Genomic DNA, 27711 nt, shown 5'->3' on the forward strand with positions numbered 1-27711 from the left:
TGTGTATCATTGACAGCATATCAATTATTTCTGGTTACCTTAACACACCACTGAATTCACCATTTTTATTAATGTTTTTCCATAGTATTTCTGAAATTCATAGGATTTCACTTTTAATGATGATACTTCAGATGAGATCTCACTTAAATATACCAGCTAACATCCAGGTGGATCTTCTCTAGCACAGTGTTTTATTCTTGAACAGCACTACACTGCCCTGCATATAATCAAGTTTCAGGTATCTAACCAAAGAGAACAATGATCACCATTAATGGTGACTTCAAATTAAACAACAAAATGACATCAGCAACACTAAATAGAGACAAACCCCTATTAATTATCAGTAAATAATTTTTGCAGACATATAAAAACAAACATCCTCACTCAACATATTGAAAGATTGTTGTCTAATAACATATTTTATTTGCAGTTGATGTACATCTAAATCTGTGTGTGTAGACTCTGCTTGTTAACATCAGGTGTCATCACTAATGATCAATCATTACTCAAAGAGTGTACTATATTTAATTATCTGCTGTAGATTCAACACTGCTTCAGTGTTAGTTTTTAACACCAGCGAGCGAGAACCATATAAACACCAGGAGTGTACATTTAACACTGGGGATTTTGCTGTCCATGTGCTCATGTCAATTGTCTGTGTAGGTCATGTGTTAGCACGTGGCCTTGTTTGATTTCTTCATTGCCACGAGCTTTTCTGTCTTGAGTGATACCCTGCCCTCTCTGCCTTGTTACCTTGGTACACTATATTGCCAAAAGTATTTGCTCATCTGCCTTTAGACGCATATGAACTTAAGTGACATTCCATTCTTAATCCATAGGGTTTAATATGATGTCGGCCCACCCTTTGCAGCTATAACAGCTTCAACTCTTCTGGGAAGGCTTTCCACAAGGTTTAGGAGTGTGTTTATGGGAATTTTTGACCATTCTTCCAGAAGCACATTTGTGAGGTCAGACACTGATGTTGGACGAGAAGGCCTGGCTCGCAGTCTTCGCTCTAATTTATCCCAAAGGTGCTCTATCGGGTTGAGGTCAGGACTCTGTGCAGGCCAGTCAAGTTCTTCTACACCAAACTCGCTCATCCATGTCTTTATGGACCTTGCTTTGTGCACTGGTGCGTAGTCATGTTGGAACAGGAAGGGGCCATCCCCAAACTGTTCCCACAAAGTTGGGAGCATGGAATTGTCCAAAATCTCTTGGTATGCTGAAGCATTCAGAGTTCCTTTCACTGGAACTAAGGAGCCAAGCCCAGCTCCTGAAAAACAACCCCACACCATAATCCACCGTCCACCAAACTTCACAGTTGGCACAATGCAGTCAGACAAGTACCGTTCTCCTGGCAACTGCCAAACCCAGACTCGTCCATCAGATTGCCAGATGGAGAAGCGTGATTCGTCACTCCAGAGAACGTGTCTCCACTGCTCTAGAGTCCAGTGGCGGCGTGCTTTACACCACTGCATCCGACGCTTTGCATTGCACTTGGTGATGTATGGCTTGGATGCAGCTGCTCGGCCATGGAAACCCATTCCATGAAGCTCTCTACGCACTGTTCTTGAGCTAATCTGAAGGCCACATGAACTTTGGAGGTCTGTAGCGATTGACTCTGCAGAAAGTTGGCGACCTCTGCGCACTATGCGCCTCAGCATCCGCTGACCCCGCTCTGTCATTTTACTTCGTGGCTGAGTTGCTGTCATTCCCAATCGCTTCCACTTTGTTATAATACCACTGACAGTTGACTGTGGAATATTTAGTAGCGAGGAAATTTCACGACTGGACTTGTTGCACAGGTGGCATCCTATCACAGTACCACGCTGGAATTCACTGAGCTCCTGAGAGCGGCCCATTCTTTCACAAATGTTTGTAGAAGCAGTCTGCATGCCTAGGTGCTTCATTTTATACACCTGTGGCCATGGAAGTGATTGGAACACCTGAATTCAATTATTTGGATGGGTGAGCGAATACTTTTGGCAATATAGTGTATCTGTTTCACCTGTTCTCCCTTGTTAGTCTGCTTATTTAAACTCCTCTTGTGGTCAGTCTTGTGTTGGATTATTTTGTATGAATTCCTGTCAGACTGTACCCTGTTTTGCTCAGTTGGGTTTTAGTTTGTTTGTTTCTTTAAATTTTCAGTTCTCTGTTCTTGTTTATCTCCCTTGTGAGAGTTTTTGTTTGTATTTTGTTTGGTTTGTAATAGAACTTCACAAACTGCCTCCTGTGTTTGGGTCCTTCCTTACAAACTGTGACAATACAGTCGTGGCCAAAAATATTGGCACCCTTGGTAAATATGAGAAAAGAAGGATGTGAAAAATATATCCTTATTGTTTATCCTTTTGGTCTTTCATTCAAAATATTCACAAAAATCTATCCTCATATAGGTATCAAACAATTCCAAACACAACACAAGTTTTATTAAAAAACAAATATTTTTGTCAAATACAGTATGTGACACAATTATTGGCACCTTTGTATTCAATACTTTGTGCAACCTCCCTTTGCTAAGATAACAGCTCTGAGTCTTCTCCTATAATGCCTAATGAGGTTGGAGAACACGTGGGCAAGAGGTACTTTTCCATATGGCTACCTCTCTGTGTGCGCCAAACTAATCTCTGGTGTTTGCTGCCAAAAAGCTCTGTTTTTGTTTTATCTGACCATAGAACCCGGTCCCATTTGAAGTTCCAGTAGTGTTTGGCAAAGAATGTTGGGTAACGTTACTTTTAAAAGTAACATTAGAATATTGCGTTACTCCTTAAAAAAGTAACTTAATTAAAAGTTATTTTTCATGGAAAGCGTTACTTTACTTTTGTATTACTTTTTATCACCGCCACGCTCTCTTCTGCTGTGCATTCCATACAAATAAGCCATGAATTGCATACAAGAGACATTACAGGTCATGCTAGCTACTGTACAACACTCATGTCAAAACAACTTTGTAAACAAACAGATATTTAGAAAGTAGGTCTTCACATCATATTTATAATAAAGAATCAATAACATGAATATGCATGATTTGTTTTTCCATCAACATGGCAGCCAATATGAAAAATGAAGAATAACCACTGTCTTACCTAAAGCAGCAAAGTCCAACACTTGAATCTGCATCATATATGTCATCATATGCGGTGCCCATCGACAATGCCAGAGTCAACTTGAGATGTTTTTCAAAAGTCAGGATAAGATTCAGTGGGGAATGCCAGCCTAAAGCACTCAAGGTCTCTCCCGTTCGAACCGCTGTGGGGGTTTTCCCTCTCGAATGCCGTGCAAGCTAACTCACGTTTATTTGTATCGTGGGCTCCCCCATTGGAAACGCAGCAAGGACTCCCCCGTTCGAATGCCGTGAGTGCCCCCATTACCAGGAGGAGAGGCTGAGGTCGTACCGAGTGCCTAGGATCCACTCCTATACTCGGGGTGACCTGCCCTAGCGGTTAGGATTTACACCTCCACTAGGGTGGGCCTGACTCCCTCAGTGCAATCCACAAGGTCTCTCCTGTTCAAACAGCAGTGAGGGTGTGTGTGAATGCTGAGTGAGCTATTCACGTTTATTTGTATCGTGGGCTCTCCCGTTCGAAGCTCGGAGGACTCCCCTGGTCGAATGCAGTGAGAGCCCCCATTCAATCACAGGTTGGGCTCACCTGCTCAAGCGACCGCTGGGCCCCTTTCCCCGGGGTTCGCTCGTTCGCTGCATGGACCCATCTGTCGAACTCACCAAGCCTGGAGGGAGACTTAAATTTGGTCCGGGTGGCTAGGATTCTCACCTCCATCCGGCGCAACCCGGCCCTAATGCGGGGGTGGCCCCCGTGTTCGGGTGTAACGATCCGAAAACTTTTAGTTTTGGTTGTTTATTTCCCTGTTGTAGAACTCACAGTACACATGAGTCATTGTTGTTTGTATATTTGCATGTGTCTGTAGTGAAACTGTAAAGACAAATCAAATTCACAAATTAACATTCAAAATGTGGTTCTACATAAATAAGTAGCCATTATATTACTAAATCTACCAAGAGTAAAGACAAATGTTGTCTTGCTAACTTGAAAGCTTTCACAAAGTTATCATCAAATAGTACAATAGCAACAGTTTCTGATTGTTGGATAAGACTGGCAAATAACACATATGTGATAGAAAACCACATGGCTGTCCATGCAAAACAGCAGAGGGCAAACTATGTTTCACAGCTGGAATTCAAACGATATGCTAATCAGACATGGCAAATTTCACTCTACATTGTTTACACTAGCACAGATAATAAAGTGATACAACAAAAAATTATGCTTACCACTCTGAGGATAGTTAGTTGTAAGTTACAGGTTGTGATCATAAACACTGCAGCAATTCTGCCAGTCATGCTTAGAACAACATGGCTTTTTCTTGTTCTTTCACTTTTACTTTTTACTTTCACTTTCACTCGTAGCTACATGACCCAATGCACCTAAAAGGAATAGTTCATGCAAAAATGAAAATTCTCTCACCCTTTTACTCACCCTCATGCCATTCTAGATGTGTATGACTTTCTTTCATCTGCTGATGAAAAATCTGCTAAATCCACATAAGGGCAACAAAAAAGTACTCCAGACGACTCTGGTGGTTAAATCCATGTCTTCTGAAGCAATATGATAAATATGGGTGAGAAACAGATCAATATTTAAGTCCTTTTTCCTTCACTTTCACTTTCTCCTACTTCTGTTTTTGGTGATTCACATTCTTTGTGCATATCGCCCCCTACTGGGCAGGGAGAAGAATTTATGATAAACTTACATATTGATCTTTTTCTCACCCACACCTATCATATCTTGTCTGAACACATGGATTTAACTACTGGAGTCATGTGGATTACTTTTGCTCCCTTTATGTGAATTTTGAAGCTTCAAAATTCTGGCACCCATTCACTTGCATTGTATGTACCTACAGAGCTGAAATATTCTTCTAAAAATCTTTGTTTGTATTCTGCAGAAGAAAGAAAGTCATACACATCTGGGATGTCATGAGAGTGAGTAAATCATGAGAGAATTTTTATTTTTGGGTGAACTATCCCTTTAAAGTGACAGCACCATACAGATGTTCTCCCAAAGTTTGGGACCCAAACTGATGAGATTTGTAAGGTTAGTTCTTTATCTAGTTATAAATCAACAAAACCTACCTTCCTACCCTAAATCTTAAACCTAAATCTAATCGATAGTATCATAAAAAGCCAATGTGAGATGAAAAATGCAATTACTGAAGCGACCACATCATTTGTGGTGCTTCTATGAGACTTTCGTTCTTCTTTCGTTCCCAATCTTTTGGGTCTCAAGTGAACGCTCTATCAGTTGAGCTACCAACAAGCTTGTAAATGTAGTTGGTTATGTCATAAAAATGATACAATGTATGGCCTAACAAGTCATGCACTGTAGTAAAAGTGTTTAGATGTCGTAAGATAGCATTGTGTGAGGAACAGGGTGAAAAGTAAATGTTTATTAACTGATATTCTGCTTTACTGAAATAAATCTTTCCTCATGATTTGTGTGAAAGTTAATAAAAGTCATTGTTGTTGTATCGCCTCTTGTGGTCATTTCACCAGGAACTGCTGTGACTCAGACAATGAGGCACGTAAAAATAATTTTGCCAAAATATAGGTATGAGACCAGGTTGTTTTTGGGGTATGAACTTAACATTAACTTTTCTGGAACTAAGCCCACTCTGTCCGACTTTATATTTAAATTCCACGTGGCGAAAAGTTGGCGACCCTATAGAGGCTGATCAATCTGGCATGTCTTAACTGTGAATATGTGTTCAGATGGCTACTGTGATCAGAGAGGAGGGTGTCATCCCCAGGCTGCGGAGCTTCACTGTGGAAACGTGCATTCATAGCATGTGTTTGTTTGCAGAGGAGTGGCTCTTTCATGCAAAGCAAAGGTTAAAAGCCAATCATATGTTTCATACATGTTTGTGTAATGTCTAAGTCCCTACTAATCCCTTTTAATTGCCAAAGGTCCTAGCCCCGTGCCGCCCCTGGCAAGATGCCGCCCCGGGTGGCTGCCCATGTCGCCCATGCCTAAATCCGCCCCTTTCAATGTCAATATGAAGAGGAATGTGATGGAGTAATAATATTCATTACTATAATTACAAACACTTGCTTAACTTACTGTAGTTACATGGCATTGAACATTATGCAATATAACACAACAGATTCAGCATTACAATGCTTTTTCACATGGTCTACCATATAGCCGATACAGTTTACACTGAGAATACAATAAGATGTAAGATGTACAATAAAATGTCCAAAAATATCAAATATCACAGTTTGGAACTGTGCAGATAGAACATCTTGAAGTTACCACACAGGAAATGAACAAACCTCACCCAACACTCATTTACAAGCACAAACTCAATTCATAAAGTTTAAAGTACTTCAAAGATAGTTTCTATACATTACACAATGGGCTCAATAATACTCAACAATTTTTGTCTGCTCACTTGTATGTAAGAGCAATGACACTCAGCAATGAAATTAACAAATCAATACTTTGTAGTTTGCATCTCATATTAAGTACACAAATATGAAGACACATTTATTTCTATAGCACATTTAAAAACTCATAAGCAAACTCATAAGTATCTCATAAGCAAGGGAGAAAATAAGTTTTGAGATTTTGATATACAGTTAAAAGGTCAACAATATATGGAGGAGACAGTCCATGGAGCCCCTTAAAACAAATAATAAAATCTTGAACTGGATTCTAGATTTAACTGGAAGCCAGAGCAGAGAAGCCTTTACAGGCGATATCCTGTGTCTTTTCTTGGTACCAGTCAAAAGCCTAGCAGCAGCATTTTGGACTGACTGAAAACATGATATAGATGATGGTGAAGCCACCATGTACAATGAGTTACAATAGTCAAGTCAAGAAGAGATAAAAACATGCACAACAGTCTCTGGATCTTCAAAAGACAGAAATGATTTCAATTTCAAGTTAGAAGAAACTGGCTTTTACAACTGAATTTATTTCTCTATCAAATTTCAAAGCAGAATCAAATATTAAATTAAGTTGACTAAATATTTCTTTAAGTTAGCAGATAAATGCCTCAATAGACCTATTTCACAGACTGTTATGATGCGTTTCTGCCTCATTTAGCAGCATAAATCTAGAAAACTTTTTATATGATAATTTTTTAAAATATTGAGTGTTTACAACATAATGCTTTGTGTTATATTACCCTAGAATTATTTTAAAAAATTGAATAACCACAGCTGCCTGAGAGAGTGACAGTAAATGTGTCATCTTCTCCCATCTGACTCTCTTAATCCACCGCTCTCTATTTTTTTTCTTCTTCTGGAAAGTCATTAAAATTTAATAGTGAATTTTTTCTTTTGCTCTTGGAGCAAATGGGTAAGTGAAAATAATATTTGCTGTGGTCTCCCATTCACTCTCATTCAACCTGTCGAAGTTTACCCTGCAAACGTTTAGTTCCACGTTCCAAATGTTTTTTAATTTTTATTAATATTATTATTATTATTTTTGACAAATTCAGTAGAGTCTGAAGGGCCAAAAATTAAGACTTCTGTCTTTGAATGATTAAGCTGGAAAACGTTGACATCCATCCAACTTTTATTATCATTTAAACACTCAAACAGAGATAACAAGAAGAATTGTCATTGGATTTGGACACAACAAAGGAAGATACAACTGGGTAGATTAAGAGAGTAAATTAAGAGTTCTCTGAGTATTTCAGGCTTGTTTATAGATAAAATTGCGTTATGCGGCTGATATTCAATATCAGCCGTCCTTCTATATATAAGTGATAATATACAGTCTGCCTGTTGTTGTCGCAAAATAAACCCCGACAGAATGACCAGAACCCCGATGCAAAGCAGAGGGGTCTTGTATCAGCCTGAAGCGTATATTTTACGATAACCATAGACATTATCCCGCTTATTACATGGCTACTATTATCCAAATAAGTAAGGCAGGTGCTATTTATACCTAGTGCAAATAATCACACCAATACATTTTTATTAGACTGCACTCTGAAATACTCGATTCTGATTGGTCAATGGCGCCATCTAGTGGTCTGATATCTCTGAGTTACAACTGCACATCCGGGGATTGCGAGTCATCTTTCCTGCATCTTGGATCACTGTGCGATCTCTACAAGTAAGCTAATAAATTTGGCAAGTAGTCTTGTAATAAGATGCATAAAGAGCAGTCAGATGGTCATTATTTACAAATTAAACACCAACAGAACTCCAACGCAACCCAAAGGTGGATTTCAGCTGTTCAGCGATTTATTTCTTCTCATATAATTACATAATTTCAATGCAAATCAATCATTTATGTCCATGTATTAATTTTTCAGCATGGCTGTTTGTACTCAAATGGTCTGGTGGAAACACATACTGTAAATTAAAGACAAACTGCACCCTCAAGTGTCACTGCAATGCTGTAGTGTGTAAAGATGGTTTGAACTGTGAATGTGCACTTTTCGTGCGGACGGACCCAGGTTAAATTTCCCACTTTTCCCCATCTTGTTTCCTGTCTCCACTCTTAATATTTCCTTTAATACTACTTATAATATATGACATAAAAATGAATATAAAGGTTGATTGTCTCACAGAGATTTGGTCATGGTAGCGGTCCGGAAGTTGAGAGAAAGGTTCAAGCCGGGTAAAATTAACCATGGTTTTACTATAGTAATATTGCAGTAACCATGTTTTTGGTGAAACCCATAGTTCTAATGCAATTAACCATGGTGCTACTACAGTACTATGGTGTTAAAATAGAAACCATGTTTAATTTTGTGGTTACTACACAAATAGTAATAATACTACATTCCTTGCCATTTTACTACAAAATACTATGGTGATACTACCAGGGGCAGATTATGACCATCAAGGGCCCTGGGGCCAATTTTCTTTTAGGGCCCCCCTCTCCAGGTCCAATTATCATTTAAAGTTGAGATCTATGCAATTGATTCTGTTCTGTTATTTACAGTCAAAATAATTCACAGCATGGATGTGGTAAAGAAACCGCTCAACCAAAACACGTTTCCTCAACAGCCACTGTTCTTAAAGATTCAGTACCATTTTAAAGTTTGCTATACATATTGTAAACTCAGTGTAAATACTGCAAATTATGCATATGATCATCCCTACACCTTGTTTCTTTCAAAGACTTTGCCCTCCATTGTGAGAGCTTTTGAAAGGCTGAAAGGTGTGGGGCTCAAAGATAATGGTCATTTGGTCATTTAATTGGAAATTCAGTTTGGAACGGCCCTACAGCTTTGCTACAATTATTATTCTTCCATCGAAAAGCCCTGCGAAAGCATCATTTAAGCCTTTTCAAAGTGTCCAAAAATCCCCTAGACTGCATTACATTGACAGAATATTTAAATGAACTATGAGTCTGCTTTGGAATGTTCGTAATTTCAGACTTCAGCTGGCAAAACATACACACAAGCCCTTTAATCTGCTTTAAGATGCTCTCTTCTTTCTTTCTTACTGTTAAACCTATAAAAATGTCTAACTTCAAGCATTTTTATAGTGGTATGAGACACTTCCAACATTATAGTTTGTCTCAACAAACATTACGTATCTAGTTTAATCAGTACTTTTGTCCCACACAAAGTAAAATACTGATATTTTCTTTTTCCCAACTATTTAAGCCAAGTTATTTGTAATTTTTTTTATTAGTCAGAAAATTCTATTTTTTTTAAACCTGTTTAAACCTATTTTTCTATAAAATAATGACATTTTAAGCACATGTTGCTTGAATTCTATAAATATTCATTTTGAAATATCAGTAACAATATAAACTTTATTGTTAATTTTACTTTATCAAAATCAGCAAATATTTTACATAAAAAAGATGAGTGCATCAAAATATGAAGGTAGCTATTTTGGAAATTATTTTACAAGATCTTGTACTTCCAGAAGAGCATGGAAACTTTCACAAGGCGATGTTATAAGATTAAAGAGTGGCTCAAATTTTTTTATTAGAAACAGGAAGGCAAAAGGGTTCTGTAAGAAGCCTGGGGGCCCTCATAGACACAGGGCCCTGTTGAGGGGGCCTTGTATAAGCTGTCTGTAATTCACCTATGGATATCACGGTTACTGTAGTACAACCCTGGTTAATTGTTGTAAGGTAAGGTTAGGTTTAGGTTTAGGGGTGAGGACTGGTGTAAGGTGTCTGTGGGACTCTAAATAAACACAATAAACACACTGCAGTGATTCCCATTTACTGTAAGTTAGTATTTAATTATGAGTGCAAATAGCATCTAATACTATTTGCACTCAGCATCAAAGATGCTTTTTGTTACTATTTACACTTAGTGTAAATAGCATCTATCCTATTTTATATTTGAGTGCAAACAGCCACTTCCAATATACATTCATGGGAAAAAGAGAGTACACCCTCCTTGAATTCTATGGTTTTGCGTATCAGGACATAATACAAATCATCTGGTCATTAGCAGGTCTTAACATTAGGTAAATACAACCTCAGATGAACAACACCACATGACATATTTATTTAACAAAAATAAAGCCAAAATGGAGAATCCATGTGTGAAAAACTAAGTACACCCTTACTGCTTCCATAGGAATTAGGAGGCTAAGTAGTAGCCAGGTGCTGCTAATCAAATGCCCTTGATTAATTGATCATCAGCAAGTGTGACCACCTCTATAAAAGCTGAAGTTTTAGCAGTTTGCTGGTCTGGAGCATTCAGGTGTGTGTTAACACAATGCCATGGAGGAAAGACATCAGCAATGATTTTAGAGAAGCAATTGTTGCTGCCCGTCAATCTGGTAAGGGTTATAAGGCCATTTCCAAACAATTTAAAATCATTCTACAGTGAGAGATTATTCACAAGTGGAAAACATTCAAGACAGTTGCCAGTCTTCCCAGGAGTGGACGTCCCAGCAAATTCACCCCAAGGTCAGACCGTGCAATGCTCAGAGAAATTGCAAAAACCCCAAGAGTTAAATCTCAGACTCTACAGGCCTCAGTTAAATGTTAAAGTTCATGACAGTACAATTAGAAAAAGACTGAACAAGTATGGTTTGTTTGGAAGGGTTGCCAGGAGAAAGGCTCTTCTCTCTAAAAAGAACATGGCAGCATGGCTTAGGTTTGCAAAGTTGCATCTGAACAAACCACAAGACTTCTGGAACAATGTCCTTTGGACAGACGAGACCAAAGTGGAGATGTTTGGCCATAATGCACAGAGCCACGTTTGGCGAAAACCAAACACAGCATATCAGCACAAACACCTCATACCAACAGTCAAGCACGGTGGTTGAGGGGTGATGACTGGGCTTGTTTTGTAGCCACAGGACCTGGGCATCTTGCAGTCACTGAGTCAACCATGAACTCCTCTGTATACCAAAGTATTGTGGAGTCAAATGTGAGGCCATCTGTCTGACAGCTAAAGTTTGGCAGAAACTGGGTCATGCAACAGGACAATGATCACAAGCACACCAGCAAATCTACAACAGAATGGCTGAAAAAGAAAAGAATCAAGGTGTTGCAATGGCCCAGTCAAAGTTCAGACCTCAACCTGATTGAAATGCTGTATGTATGTGTGTGTGTGTATATATATGCACAGACAAAAATATAAACATCTTTTTTTCTATTTATTCATAATGGGGGGGGAATCTGGTCTTATTCGAGCTGTGCTAGTTTTATGTCTCTTGTATCACACTGCTGCCTCTAATTAAAATGTTATTTATTTGCTAAAGGTGCACTCAGTAGTATTGTTGTGGAACAATTTATTACCATGGTGAACAACATTTATATTGCAGAAGCATTAGCAGACAATGCAGGCGATAAACAATGGTGCAAAATAAAATGGCATTTAGAGCAAAATACAGTCTCTTTTCATTTGCTCTGTACTGATAAGTAAGAGACATCTTTCTCTATCTCATTTTCTGTACACTGTAATCCGTACATGTGTCTGTTCTTGCAGGGTCCTGCTCCAGTGGAGATCTCTGAGATCTGTGGCCTGGTCTTTCTATATTGGCTACCTGAAGTTTATGCTTCCGGGTACATTCCATTTGCACTAAACATGTGAGGCATTACTCGTCACCCCAAGAGGGCAGTAAAGACACACTATTTACTCTCAAATGCCTTAAACGCCATTGCTGCAAAACAAACAATGAGAAGAGGGGTAGATTTAAATATCATCCTGAAGCTGGAAGTACATGTGAAAAGGGTGGATGTATTATACTGGTCATAGCCATAACCTAGTCCACTTATCTAAACAGTAAGGAAAGTCTTCAGAATTGCATGGGCTTGTGTGTATTCATAATAAAAACAGAAAAAAAAACATCTTGACAGATAAAATATAGAGTTAAGGAAACAAATGTTGATGGATTGTATCATGCTCCTTGCAGGGATCGAACCTTCAACCTTCTGAGTTTTGTGGCTTTTACTTTGTCTGTTAACATTGATTTCATCTATATGCAATTGTACACCTATAAGTGGACAAATGTAACATTTAGTAGATATACACATTTAAAATTTACAGTCTTTCTCTCCATGTAAATGGATCAAAAATATTGATGACTCATCTTGCACTCATATTTTGTCCAATAAAATGTGCTCTAGAATAATACCACCTGGCTAGCAACAGCAAGTAACAAATCTTGTTTCATGGATGTGACGTGAACTAAAGCCTAATGGCTATTTAAAAGAAAAGGGACGAGCCCCTCTATATGTCCTGCCCCAATTTCCTGTATCAGTAGGAAATGCGTCAACACAGGAAAGAAAACTGCATCCGTCAAGCCATTTAACTCCACGCTAATCGTGTGAGAGATTCGTCTATCTTTCCCTTCTCACTATTGCATACTTTTCCCTTGCAGATTTAGAAAACAAGGTCAAAGGATACACCTCCAAAGGGGAGATGGAGGCGAGGAGAGCTCAGCATATCCTTCTGCCTCTCAACGCTGCAGTCCCATCCAAACCTGAGGAGGACAGTAAGTGGTTTTCCACAAGAATCTTCCAGAGCTAGCTGAACAGAGCAGGAATGAGAAAACACAGCTACAAGAACAACATCTACAAGATCACCGGCCAGAACAATGAGGTGGGTGATTTACTAAACCAGAGAAGACATTTTAATTCAGTATCCGTGTCTTGTTGAGCAACTGCTAATTTAGAAGTCCTTTGGTACTGGAGTGCATCAATTAATTGGAAACTTTTCATTTAAAACCTACAATTTCTTTAAAACGCAGTTTGATAATACAAAAAAGTAATTGAAAACAATGGTATAAGAGTGTGCATTTACGTCAAAAACAGTGGTGTGTACTTTACCTGAGAGAATTTAGGCTGCGTCCAAGTTTGCATGCTTCTACCACACACTTGTCTGCTCTTCTCTGGTGTTGAGAGTGCATGGTAAGATTCTGTGCCAGTATTGTGACATACTACATCATAAAATTGTTGAGGCCACAGAACCGTTTGTCGTGCATTTGCGTTTACATGAAAGCTTTAGCATCTAGCTAATTTATGACCCTAAGTTTCATAATTACTTCAATACTTAGACAATTTGTGTGCTCCAAACAGCATAAAAATGCCTGTGCAGGGTACTTCAAAGGGAGAGCAATCATGGCAGCCATATTGCAGTGTCGTCGTTCAAATAAAAAGTTTCACAAACAAAAACGCTGAGGCACCTTTGCCGCTGCACTCCTTGCCATTTTTCTGCAACTGAAAAAGTAACACATGCATACTTAGAAAATCCTGCAGAAACAGTATACCATCCAGGAACCTTTGGGATACCATTTTCAATTTAATTTGCTTTGGGACATGCTAATCTTAATCTTGCACTAGTGCATAACTGTGATGCTGAACCCAAACATTGAATGCCAAAAAGCATGCCTTCTTGTGGCTAAAAAGAGTACTGCTTTAGAAACAATAAATCTTACCTTCTCTTTGTGTTTTTGTTCCTAAACATACTACTGTGTTTTGGAATATGCCACACCACTGCTGACACTGTATCAGATGTCCCAAGAGAGCATGAGAACGAAAAAAGCAGGTCTTGCAGAACTCTCAGCCAAACTCTGGAAAATTCTCTAGAGTGCAGGAATCATTACTAACTTGTCTTGCTCAATGGTGAGAAATAGGTTGACCACTAAAGGAAGTCACATAAAACTTAAAATCATGCAGTGGGATTCAAAACAAGCATCCTTTTATTCACTTTATTCATACACTAAAAGTCAAAAGTTGACACTTACTCATTCTTTTTGTTACTATTTCACGTTGCAGTGTGTTATTTTATGGTTTTGATGACTTTGCTATTATTCTGGTGAAGTCATCAAAACTATGAAATAACAAATGGAAGGATAGGAATTGTGTAGTGACAAAAAATGTTCAACAAATGACAACTCTCTTGGGGCCTGGGTAGCTCAGCGAGGATTGACACTGACTACCACCCCTGGAGTCACGAGTTCGAATCCAGGGTGTGCTGAGTGACTCCAGCCAGGTCTCCTAAGCAACTAAATTGGCCTGGTGGCTAGGTAGGGTAGAGTCACATGGGGTAACCTCCTTGTGATCACGATTAAGTGGTTCTCGCTCTCAATGGGGCGTGTGGTAAGTTGTGCGTGGATCGCTGAGAGTAGCATGAGCCTCCACATGCTGTGAGTCTCTGCGGTGTCATGCACAGCGAGCCACGTGATAAGATGCACGGATTGACTGTCTCGGAAGTGAAGCAACTGAGACTTGTCCTCCACCACCCGGATTGAGGTGAGTAACCGCGCCACCACGAGGACCTACAAAGTAGTTGAATTTGGGCATTCCAAATTGGGGAGAAAAGAAAAGAGAGAAAAAAAAAAAAAAACTATATTTTTAGCTCATTTTGGGATTATCTAACACTCCCTAACTTTTACCATATATATTTAAATGTGTCTAAACTTGTAGTGAAGTAAAAGTCTTCAAAAACCTTGTCACAGAAATGATCATAATGCAAGAATTTAAGGCATGAAGCTGATTTTGAAATGTGTGTGTGTGTGGTGTGGTGTGGTTTTTTTTTTCTCCTCCCCACGGTAATTCTCAGTGTTCATAATGCTGATTTTGTTTACACTGTTTCCCAGATGAGCACCCAGGTGACCCTCATTACCTCTCCATAGAGAGAATTCAGCACCTAAAACAACAGGACGGAGAGATTCACATGGATCCAGTCCAAGAGTGGCCTGAGGAGAGGGAGGTTCCTCCAGTCCCAAAAGGTGCGATGAAGGATTTTAATGCTGCTGTGCGTGGTTCCATTCCAGAAGAGCCATTGATCATGAGGCTAGGGGTGCTGCTCAGCCACCCCAGATCATTACGACCAGAGCCAGTGGAGACTACTGACCATTACAGTACACAAGGAGATTCTCTTGAAACTACTGTGGAAACAAGTGAATTGAGCTCACTTGTCTGTGTTTGGCCGTATGTATTTATTCTCCTGTCGGTTATTTAACACCACCCCCTATTTCCTCTCTTTTTACTCCATGGAGGTCCCAAAGGAAACTTTATGTACATGGTAGTAATGTTTTTATATTCACATTTTCCTGTGAAAGTTGTTTCCTTGTATCTTCTGCAGAACTATTTATTCTCAATAAGTTCCTTGTTTTCAGTGTAACAGCTCTCTTCTGATTGGCTGGGTTATTTTCCATGTCCTGTGGCAGCATAATTACTTTGAGTAGGAGTTTAAACAAGACGATCACTGACACATGATTCATCACACGGAGAAGCAAGATTCTTTCTGAATCGCTATACTACTCCACAATGACTAATGTTTTCTAAAGTTATCCACAGTAAGTCTACAGTAGTTTTGGGATGAACACTTTACAGTAAGGCTTTATTAGTTTGCTGCATTAGGTACAGTATCGTGAACTAACAATAAACTATTTAGGCTTTATTTAATTTATGAATCATTTATTAATCGGTTAATGTTAATTCATAAATGTACTACTGTTCATGTTAGCTCATAATGCATTAATGTTAACTAATACAACCTTTAAAAAAAATGTATATGTAGAAAGTACAGTGGTGTGAAATATTTGCCCCCATCCTGATTTCTTCAGTTTTTGTGTATATCTCATACTAAATTGTTTCAAAAAATAAAAATCCAAACAAAGGCAATCTGAGTAAACACAGAATACAGTTTTTAAGTGATAATGTTATTTATTGAAGCAAAAAAAAAAGTTATCCAATACCAACTGGGCCTGTGTGAAAAAGTATTTTCCCCCTTAGTTATTAAATCTATGAAACTGCATTCAGGATGGGTTTCAGCTGGGCTAGACACACCCAGGCCTGATTACTGCCAGCCCTGTTCAATCAAATCAACACCTAAATAGATCTTGAACTTCAGTGGCATGAATTTGGCTAAAAGGTCTCACCCAGTAGCACACTATGCCAAGGTCAAAAGAAATTCCAGAAATGATGAGGAAAAAGGTGACATCAGCCTCTGGGACTCCAAAGAACCACAGAGAGAGCCATTATCTCCAAATGGATAAAATTGATCTCCAGTTATCGGAAGCATTTGGTTGCAGTTGTTGCTGCTAAATGACACAACCAGCTATTAAGTTTAAGGGGGCAGTTAGTTTTTCACATGAGTGATATAGGTGTTGGATAACTTTTTGCTTCAATAAAAAAAATATATATTTGAAAACTGTATTTTGTGTTTATACAGGTTGCATTTGTTTTATATCACGTTTGAAGATCTAAAACAATTTAGTATGAAAAATACACAAAAATATAAGATATCAGGGAGGGGGCAAATACTTTTTCACAGCACTATATGTAAAAAATAAATAAAAATAAAAATAAACATTTGTAAATATAAAAACTATGTTGAAATCAAAATTAACCAGTCTTACTAAGTGCTGTAAAAGTATTGTCCATTGTTAATTCATGTTAATTAATGCATTAAATAATGCTAATAAATTCAACATCATTGTAAGTTTTACCATAGTTTTCATCTGGCTAATTCTTAACATTCGTAAACAATAGTTAATCAACAAGCCCTTACACTGAATTCATGAAGCTGAGAAATTCAAGTCATAATTTTTATTTTATTTTTTTTACCCTTTTTCTCCCCAGTTTGGAATGCCCAATTCCCAATGCGCTCTAAGTCCTTGTGGTGGCGTAGTGACTCGCCTCAATCTGGGTGGCAAGGGGACGAAGCTCAGTTGTCTCCGCGTCTGAGACCGTCAATCCGCACGTCTTATCACGTGGCTTGTTGAGCAATAGCGTGGAGGCTTCACGCTATTCTCCGCGGCATCCACGCCAACTCTCCACGCGCCCCACCGAGAGCGAGAACCACATTATAGCGACCACAAGGAGGTTACCCCATGTGACTCTACCCACCTTAGCAACTGGCCAATTTGGTTGCTTAAGAGACCTGGCTGGAGTCACTCAGCACACCCTGGATTCGAACTCGAGACTCCAGGGGCGGTAGTCAGCATCAATACTCGCTGATCTACCCAGGCCCCCAGTTTTGTTTTGTTTTGTTTTGTTTTGTTTTTTGGAGTTATAAACAAGTCCAGCAGGTTTCTACAGCAAATCTGATTTAATTTGAGTAGTGGACTGATAAAGTAATTAATCTGACACATGAATGATAAAAGAAAATGAGTAGGTGTTGGGGTTGAGTTAAGGTTATCTCTTTGTTCTACTGCTAATTTTTCTTTTAAAATGTTAATTTTTTAAAAAATTGTATTCCAAATGAGTGTCAAAATAACAAATCCATTAAACAAATAATACATTTAATAGAGGGAAAAAAATGTATATCAAATAAGACTTCCTAAAGAGTTAGATGTCCCAGGTCCAGATGGTTAGACATGCACGTGTGTACAGACTGAGGGTTCATCCATGAAGCAAATACTAATGCAGCTGACAAGAGGACACGTCTTTCAGGTTTTAATTTGACATTGACAGATGAACGATCACAAGTTTAGAACAGCTTATGTGATCAAAATAAAAAATAAAACCTGATATAATATTCCCCCGTTTGCTGATCACAAAAGGCTGTGAAATGGAGAAATAAACTAAACATATTCACAATATATTGTTGAAATAAGTTTAGTTTGAGGAATGCATTTTCTTTAAAGCTGATTCAAATGGAGTATTAGAACAAACACAATATATTAAACACATGAATTACATTATGAAAGTTTGTTGCAATGCTTTTGCTTTATTAATAGACAAGACCCTTTCCTTTTTGTTACACAAAAACTGCAAACAATACACTATTACTGTCACTAATACTATAACTAGTAATAGTTCTAAAGATAATTGTTTTGTAGCGAAAAATTTTTCTATAAAAACATGGATTTAGTTTTAGTTTTATTGACAAAATATTTCAGAATCTTCTAATAAAGTTATCAAATTCAAAACTATAGAAGTACTGTGTAAAATGTAATAATTCATAAAGTAATTCATAAAACAATTATTTTAATATATAAAAGTATCTTTGTTTTTCTATGGAACTTTTTATTGGCATAAATTGTTCTTTGGAATTGAGTAAAAATAAAAACATTAACTAATGAACCATTGTTTCTAAGAGTGTATGGTTTCCTCTTCCTTCCTTGTTCACCCATACAAATATTCTGTATAACTTCTCAAAGATTGTTCTACGGAACTCTCCTCTAGTTCCTCATTACAGTATCGTAAGATGTTTTTCTACTTCTGCATTGTGACGTCACAGCTGTGCCCAAGGGCTGTGGAGTCAGTTAATGACAGAGAACAAAGGTGAGATCACGAGGAAAAGTCTCACATCGTGACTCACAGCCTGACAGCTGGCAAACACCAACAAGTTGATGATTGAAGGTCTGTAAGTCTGAACATGTGTAAAATCACATCCTTTGGCTAGGTCACAACTTCAGCACAATTCAACCAGGCAAAGTCTTTTTATCTGAGTTAAAATTATATTTCATTAAAGGAATTGTTCAGCCAGAAATGAACATTCTTTCATCATTTCCTTGTCCTCATGTTGATCCAAATCCGTACAACTTTTTCAGTAGCACAAACTATATTTGTTAATATTAGTTAATGCATCAGATATCATGAACCATCAATGAACAATATATTTTTACAGCATTTATTAACCTAAGTTAACATTCATTTTTAAAATATTATTGTTCATTGTTAGTTCATGTTAGTTTATAATGTATTAACCAATGTTAGCAAATATTTCCTTGTATATATTAATATATAAATTAATACATATATTAATACATAACTTTTTTAATAAAAATTAGTTCATGTCCAATTAACATTAACCAAGATTAATAAGTGGTGTAAAATTATTGGTCATTGTTATTCCATGTTCACTTATGTCGTTAACAAATGTTAACAAATACATCCTTATTTGTAACCTAGCGTTACCACTTTTTTTTTTTTCGAGGAACACAAAAGGTAATGTTTTAAAGAATATCCTTGTCACTCTTTTCCATTTAATAAAAGTAAAAGGAGGCTGCGGCTATCAAGCTCTAAAATGACAAAAAAAAAAGCACCATAGAAGTATCATAAAAGTAGTCTGTATGACTTGCGTCCTATATTACAATTCTTCTGAAGTCATACAATATCTTTTTTGTCATTTAATTAAGTTGATATTAAAATTCACCATTTTGGTTCCACTAAAGAAAGTCATGTGGGTTTGGAACGACATGGGCATGAGTAAATGATTTTCATCTTTAAGGAAGAAATACAGAATTAAACCCAAATGTTTAATTCTCAAGTACAGTGTAGTAATTGTAACAACTGTGAGAAAAAAGCAACTAAAATGAATGTATCTTTTAGATTTAGGGCTGTCTATTTAATGCGTTAAAATTATGCCCCTGACCTGTATGTAAATTCTGTAATAAGGATTGTTCCTACACAACATGATCACATGGGAAGTCGGCGTGTTGTTTCCAAAAGTTCCGGTATCCCGGCCACATTATGCTGACTCACCGAAAAGTGCCATCTCCTATCAGACATGTTTGCATCAGCTCCAGCATGTTTACCTTCCCCTGTGGTGCTACTGGAAGTGTGTTGCGTTAGCAGAGTGGGAGACCAAGGATTGGACCCCACATTGAAACTAGCAAGTAATAATCGTGTTTGCATAATCAGTGATTTTGCAGCATATTTAATTTTCTTTTCTTTACTTATGGTTAGGTTTAGGGTTTTGGTTGGGGGGTTCGGTTTATAAAATATGCATTCCTCTTTATTGTATTAGCCCACAGCCTGTATAGCTAAAAAAACAACTCGCTTCACAACTCGCTTTTGTTGCCCCTCCATGGACATTTCACCCAGAAAATGAAGCTCACACGTGCCCATACTCCCAACAACACTTACCGCTTTGGCCACTGGAGGCAGTGTTTAGAATTCCAGTAAACAGACTGATTTTAGCAAAAAAAAAAAATGTCAACCTACTTTTTCCGATTTCACTGTGAGTTCAGTCTGGCCTCCCATCAGAGCAATTCAAGCTTGATGTTCTACCTTAATGCAGGAGGGGGCAGTCAGCACTTCAGCTGTAAAGGCAACAAGGCTCGTCAAACCAACGAGAGCAGGCAACTTTGCCTTCCACAGATGACTCGTTCTTGTGCTCAATGACAGCTGGAACAAGCAAAACAATGCAGGGATCTCAAATCGTGTTTTTCAAAGTTTCAAACTACGTTTAACTTGACACAGTGTCTTAAAAACACAGTGCTTATAACTAGAGACACTGAAAACGAGTGAAATTAGATGCATCCAAAGTGAAAGGCTCCAAAAGCATCTGTTTGATGCTCGAGTCAGACTGATGTCACAGTGAAAACAGAAACAGTAGGTTGACTTTTCTTTAGCTAAAATTGGTCTGTGCTTATCGAAATGTGAAACACTGCCCCCAGTGACCAAAGCGGTAAGTGTTGTTGAGAATATGTGCACGTGTGAGCTCCATTTTTACAGATGAATTGTCCACAGAGGGGCGCCAAAAGCGAGTTGTGAAGCGAGTTGTTTTCAGCTGTACAGGCTGTAATACAGTGAAGAGGAATGCATGTTTAATAAGCTGACTCCCCAACTCAAACCCCTAAACTATACCTAACCATCAGTGCAGTAAAAATGTTAAGTTAGAGGGAAAAATGCTTCCTCCGATTGTGCTTGTCACTGATTATGTGAACAAGACTAGTTCCTGATATCAACGTGGGATCTGAACCCGAGTCTCCCACGCTGCTGACGCAGCTTCTGATCGCACCACAGGGGAAGGTAAACACAGATATATATATATATATATATATATATATATATATATATATATATATATATATATATATATATATATATATACACTATATTGCCAAAAGTATTCGCTCACCCATCCAAATAACTGAATTCAGGTGTTCCAATCACTTCCATGGCCACAGGTGTATAAAATGAAGCACCTAGGCATGCAGACTGCTTCTACAAACATTTGTGAAAGAATGGGCCGCTCTCAGGAGCTCAGTGAATTCCAGCGTGGTACTGTGATAGGATGCCACCTGTGCAACAAGTCCAGTCGTGAAATTTCCTCGCTACTAAATATTCCACAGTCAACTGTCAGTGGTATTATAACAAAGTGGAAGCGATTGGGAATGACAGCAACTCAGCCACGAAGTAAAATGACAGAGCGGGGTCAGCGGATGCTGAGGCGCATAGTGCGCAGAGGTCGCCAACTTTCTGCAGAGTCAATCGCTACAGACCTCCAAAGTTCATGTGGCCTTCAGATTAGCTCAAGAACAGTTCGTAGAGAGCTTCATGGAATGGGTTTCCATGGCCGAGCAGCTGCATCCAAGCCATACATCACCAAGTGCAATGCAAAGCGTCGGATGCAGTGGTGTAAAGCACGCCGCCACTGGACTCTAGAGCAGTGGAGACACGTTCTCTGGAGTGATGAATCACGCTTCTCCATCTGGCAATCTGATGGACGAGTCTGGGTTTGGCGGTTGCCAGGAGAACGGTACTTGTCTGACTGCATTGTGCCAACTGTGAAGTTTGGTGGAGGGGGGATTATGGTGTGAGGTTGTTTTTCAGGAGCTGGGCTTGGCCCCTTAGTTCCAGTGAAAGGAACTCTGAATGCTTCAGCATACCAAGAGATTTTGGACAATTCCATGCTCCCAACTTTGTGGGAACAATTTGGGGATGGCCCCTTCCTGTTCCAACATGACTGCACACCAGTGCACAAAGCAAGGTCCATAAAGACACGGATGAGCGAGTTTGGTGTGGAAGAACTTGACTGGCCTGCACAGAGTCCTGACCTCAACCCAATAGAGCACATTTGGGATGAATTAGAGCGAAGACTGCGAGCCAGGCCTTCTCGTCCAACATCAGTGTCTGACCTCACAAATGCGCTTCTGGAAGAATGGTCAAAAATTCCCATAAACACACTCCTAAACCTTGTGGAAAGCCTTCCCAGAAGAGTTGAAGCTGTTATAGCTGCAAAGGGTGGGCCGACGTCATATTAAACCCTATGGATTAAGAATGGGATGTCACTTAAGTTCATATGCGTCTAAAGGCAGATGAGCGAATACTTTTGGCAATATAGTGTATATATGGTTTACCTTTTTCAGGACACTATATTTTAAAGATAATTTTGTAAAAATCCAAATAAATTTACAGATCTTTATTGTAAAGGGTTTAAACAAAGTTTTCCATGCTTGTTCAATGAACCATAAACAATTAATGAACATGCACCTGTGGAACGGTCGTTAAGACACTAACAGCTTACAGACGGTAGGCAATTAAGGTCACAGTTATAAAAACTTAGGACACTAAAGAGACCTTTCTTCTGACTCTGAAAAACACCAAAAGAAAGATGCCCAGGGTACCTGCCCATCTGCGTGAACGTGCCTTAGGCATGCTGCATGGAGGCATGAGGACTGCAGATGTGGCCAGGGCAATAAATTGCAATGTCCGTACTGTGAGATGCCTAAGACAGCACTACAGGGAGACAGGAAGGACAGCTGATTGTCCTTGCAGTGGCACACCACGTGTAACAACACCTGCACAGGATCGGTACATCTGGATATCACACCTGTGGGACAGGTACACGATGGCAACAACAACTGCCCGAGTTACACCAGGAATGCACAATCCTCCATCAGTGCTCAGACTGTCCACAATAGGCTGAGAGACGCTGGACTGAGGGCTTGTGGCCTGTTGTACGGCAGGTCGTTACCGGACATCACCGGCAACAGTGTCGCCTATGGGCACAAACCCACCTTCGCTGGACCAGACAGGACTGGCAAAAAGTGCTCTTCACTGATGAGTCATGGTTTTGTCTCACCAGGGGTGATGGTTGGACTCGCGTTTATCGTCGAAGGAATGAGCGTTACACCGAGGCCTATACTCTGGAGCGGGATCGATTTGGAGGTGGAGGGTCTGTCATGGTCTGGGCCGGTGTGTCATAGCATCATCGGACTGAGCTTGTTGTCATTGCATGCAATCTCAACGCTGTGCGTTACTGGGAAGACATCCTCCTCCCTCATGTGGTACCCTTCCTGCAGGCTCATCCTGACATGACCCTCCAGCATGACAATGCCACCAGCCATACTGCTCGCTCTGTGCGTGATTTCCTGCAGTTCTGCCATGGCCAGTGTAGAGCCCAGATCTCAATCCCATTGAGCACATCTGGGACCTGTTGGATCGGAGGGTGAGAGCTAGGGCCATTCCCCCCAGAAATGTCCGGGAACTTGCAAGTGCCTTGGTGGAAGAGTGGGGTAACATCTCACAGCAAGAACTGGCAGCAGTCCATGAGGAGGAGATGCACTGCAGTACTTAATGCAGCTGGTGGCCACACCAGATACTGACTGTTACTTTTGATTTTGAACCCCCCCTTTGTCCAAGGACGCATTATTCCATTTCTGTTAGTCACATGTCTGTAAAACTTGTTCAGCTTAAGTCTTAGTCGTTGAATCTTTTTATGTTCATACAAATATTTACACATGTTAAGTCTGCTGAAAATAAAAGCAGTTGAAAGTGAGAGGACATTTCTTTTTTGGCTGAGTTTATATATATACAGTAAACATCAACTAACTAGTAAGGTTAGGTAAAGGGTTTCAACTTATGTATTAAATCAATATAATTTGATCATAACAATTGGCCCCAAAGAGTGTGTAAGAGTGGAAAGATTTTATCTGCAGGTCATAAGGGGCATTCTGCTCTTGCAGAATGAAGAATGTTTAATTAGCTGACTTGCTGAACAGGATCTGACTTACTACAGAGTTAGTCTGTCTGGTCATGTGAGACTCACCTGTGAATAATCACATCTCGTCTCACACTGTCTGAATCACAAGCCACTTTATGTGCGTGCGTGTGTGTGTGTTTGTGTGTGTGTGTGTAATGTCAATGTATATGGATATCTTCTGACAGCATTCTTATTATTATTAATAATTAATAATTTATTTTTATCTACAAGTGCCTTTAACACTTTTACAATGCTCCTAAAATAAATTTCACCTTCTCAAAAATATTGTCAAATAGGTTTTTAGCCAAACAATAAATAAATAAATATAAAATATAAAGAAACAGTCAATAATATAAAGCATTTTTTATTTGTAAATAAAAATCAGATAAATTACTATATATAATATTATTAGTTGACATGATATGTCAAGTGGTGTCCAGCAGCATGACATGCTTCAGGCCATACTTGATCAACAACTGTTTTAAACACTTTGAAACATTTGTCTAATTCTTGTTTCATTTTCATACATGCAGTTTTAATAACCCTCATATTAATTGAGAGACTACATGGAATATTTACTGTTACAAATTGGTTTGTCACACCGCAGCACTATTTAGAGAACTGCAAAAAGTTACAAGTTTAAAAGATTAAACATATATCCAAAAATCTCAAAAAGGCTCCATATGTTTTTGTCAAAGACGAATGTCAACAGTGAAGTCAGATAAATTAAGCAACTTTTTAACAGTCATCTCAATGTTAGGCTGTGTATGCTTGTTTATGTATTTAATATAACATATGAAGTTAACTAATCAGAGAATAGTAGTAGTAACGCAAGAGTCTGGTTGGGTTGCATGTACTTCTGCAGTCTGATCTGATGATCTAACCTCTCTTGGGTTTGAGTAATATCGCCCCGCCCACTATCAGCTGATGCAACGCAGAGCGGCCAGTATAAATACTGCCGGCGAGAGGGGAGAAGTTACATTTCAACCTGTCGCATACATGGAAGGAACAACGATACACGCTGTGGAGAAGCTGGGCGAGCTGTTGGGGAACTACTCGGAGGAAATAACGTTAAAATGGTCTACACTCAAGCGCTGGTGTTCGGTAACGGGATGTCCGTCAGGTGCGAGCAGGAAAACCTAGTGGAGGGTTTGAGGTTTCTCCAATACTTCAAATCAGACAAAGAGAAACTGAAGCCCTGCGGCAGACTCATGAAAGCACAAAGTTCATCAAGTGAGTAGCCCAACTTTCAAATATATATGAGTGTGTGTGATATATATATATATATATATATATAATATAATTAATAATAAATAACTTTTAATTTTTGTTTTCTCAAGTCATTGCCAAATAACAGCAGGTACCACTGAGGCAACTTATAGTGTGACAATAAAATGTAGTAGTAGTAGTAGTAGTAGTAGTAATATCCTTTATTTTTTTATTTATATTACTGGGCAAAAAGAGTGCCATTGTTCCATAGGTTTTTTTTTTTTTTTTTTTTTTTTTTTTTTTTGTAGCTGTGACTGATTTTAAAGAGAAATGTTCACTATAGTAAAAAAAAAAAATATATATATATATATATATATATATATAATAAAAAGTGACAAATTGCCCCAGTCTTCCCTAATAACTTATTTTCTTGTTTATAGTCATTTTAGAATGTTTAATTGATTAAAAATGATTAGTGATGCACATTGTCCCAGCTTTCCCGATTTGCAACATCATAATATTCCTGTCTTAACTGCTCAGATCAACTGATGACAATGTGACTATGACCGGTTTCCTCATCCTATAATCTAATGAGCCATCGGTCACTTTCAAATTGCTGATGCGTAAGTTCCCTTACTGATCAGCTAAGCCTTACTCCTCATTATTTCTGCACAGGTCTGGGATCTGAGTGCAGTTTGGAAGAGGAAGAAGGTGAAGATGTGTGTCTTCAGCTTGATCTCTCCAAACTCATTGAGAAGTGTCTCTTTGATGCCAAAAGGGCGAGTTTGCGCTGCCAGGAGCTGCGTCTGCCCAGACGCATGACCACGCGTGTGGCTGGAGACATCCTGCGCGCATCCGTGGACGAGCCATGCGGGATACGCGGCGCCTTGATCCACATGTTCATGGAAAACAAGGGCACACTACTGAAGCTGGGCATGGTGACACCCGATCAGAGTGTCACACCCACCTTTGAGCTGTCGGTCATCTTACAGTCTGACTTGAACGGATGGCCACCGCTAAAGAACCTCTTTGGAGGTGGTAAAGTCTTAAGCATCAAACGGGAATACCGGCTGATCAAGCGGAAGCTCTACTCATCGGCCACTCCTACTGTACTTGAATTTTATTAAGATGGATTGACATTGGAGGAAAATTACAATGTCTCAGGAGAATTTTCATCAAAGTTTTGCACAGTATTTCTCACTGTTACATTCATTTATTTCCGAGTAAACTGAATCTTCTAAAAACGTGTGTAATACTTTATAAAAACTGTCCAGAATAACATTAACAATTATTTAAGCAATATCATACAAGCAGTATGGAAGCCCTTTTCCACCACATGGAAAGAAAAGTGTGCTTTTGACTAGTCAGAATTATGAGATCATAAGTCTAGATGTATAAGATAAATGAATAATTATGACTTGCTATCTAATAAGTTATCTCAGTTATAACTTAGTATCTCATAACTATTTTTTTTAATGTCATTATTTACTTGCTTTCTCATTATTTTGACTTAATATCTTACAATTCTGACTTCAAATCTAATAATTATAACTTGATTTAGTATTTCATAATTGACCTCATGATTATGACTTGCTATGTAATAATTTGTACTTTTTATGTCAATTCTGACTTGGTATTTCAATAATGACATGCCAAAGCAAATTTATTTTTCATGTGGCAGAAACAGACTTCCATACCAGTGATTTTCAACTGAATATTGCTTTATACTGATATTGCTCTTAATAAAACCGTTAAAACTAGTTTATATCAAGTAACTGACATTTCAGATGCAATATGTTTCTGTTTGACCATCTGTTTATTCTCACTGTTGCTATAATATTGCACTATATAATGCTTAACAGATCATTATATACATATAATAGTCTAAAATATCATGGAAATCTCGATTCAGATTTTTTTTCACATATGATCTTGCTACTTTATAATGAAAGTTATTCATAAATGTTACTATATCTATATATGCTATATCTTGAATTTTTGTAAAAGACACTATTGTGCCACTTGTTTTTTTTGTCAGATGAAACCCAATGTTATAGTGACATAAGAAGTTGAATATGACTTTGAAGGGTGTTACCACTACAGAATGTTCAGTTTTGATTCTTCAGTATTGTTTGCACAGATGTTGAGGGATGTAGGAGGGTTCATATATGAATCACTCCACCACACTATATGTTGACATCACTGTAAATTATCTCTGTGTTTTGTAACTTCAAAATGAAAGGGACAAGCTGGCATTGTCTCCCAGTTAACCAAAACAGTTTTTTATTTAAAAGCACAATGAAAGTTTAATAAATTATTCTTAAACTAACCAAGGTCTATGAGAACATATTGTTTGACCCAAAACACAGT

At 38.5% G+C, this 27711-nt stretch overlaps 1 protein-coding gene and 1 long non-coding RNA gene across 2 annotated transcripts; both read left to right on the forward strand.

Moving 5' to 3' along the window:
* Positions 1 to 12735: 12735 nt before the first annotated feature.
* LOC127418048 (uncharacterized) lies at positions 12736 to 18445 on the forward strand. Its single transcript, XR_007893358.1, has 3 exons — positions 12736 to 13065; positions 15065 to 15398; positions 17055 to 18445. It is a non-coding gene; the product is annotated as an uncharacterized LOC127418048 (long non-coding RNA).
* A 6680-nt stretch (positions 18446 to 25125) lies between these two features.
* LOC127418045 (DNA damage-inducible transcript 4-like protein) lies at positions 25126 to 27670 on the forward strand. Its single transcript, XM_051658377.1, has 2 exons — positions 25126 to 25365; positions 26017 to 27670. Exons 1-2 carry the CDS (start codon positions 25209 to 25211, stop codon positions 26466 to 26468), a joined length of 609 nt encoding a protein of 202 aa, XP_051514337.1. The 5' UTR covers positions 25126 to 25208; the 3' UTR covers positions 26469 to 27670.
* Positions 27671 to 27711: the final 41 nt, after the last annotated feature.

This window comes from Myxocyprinus asiaticus, chromosome 27 (genome assembly GCF_019703515.2).
Source record: "Myxocyprinus asiaticus isolate MX2 ecotype Aquarium Trade chromosome 27, UBuf_Myxa_2, whole genome shotgun sequence".
NCBI classification, from domain to species: domain Eukaryota; kingdom Metazoa; phylum Chordata; class Actinopteri; order Cypriniformes; family Catostomidae; genus Myxocyprinus; species Myxocyprinus asiaticus.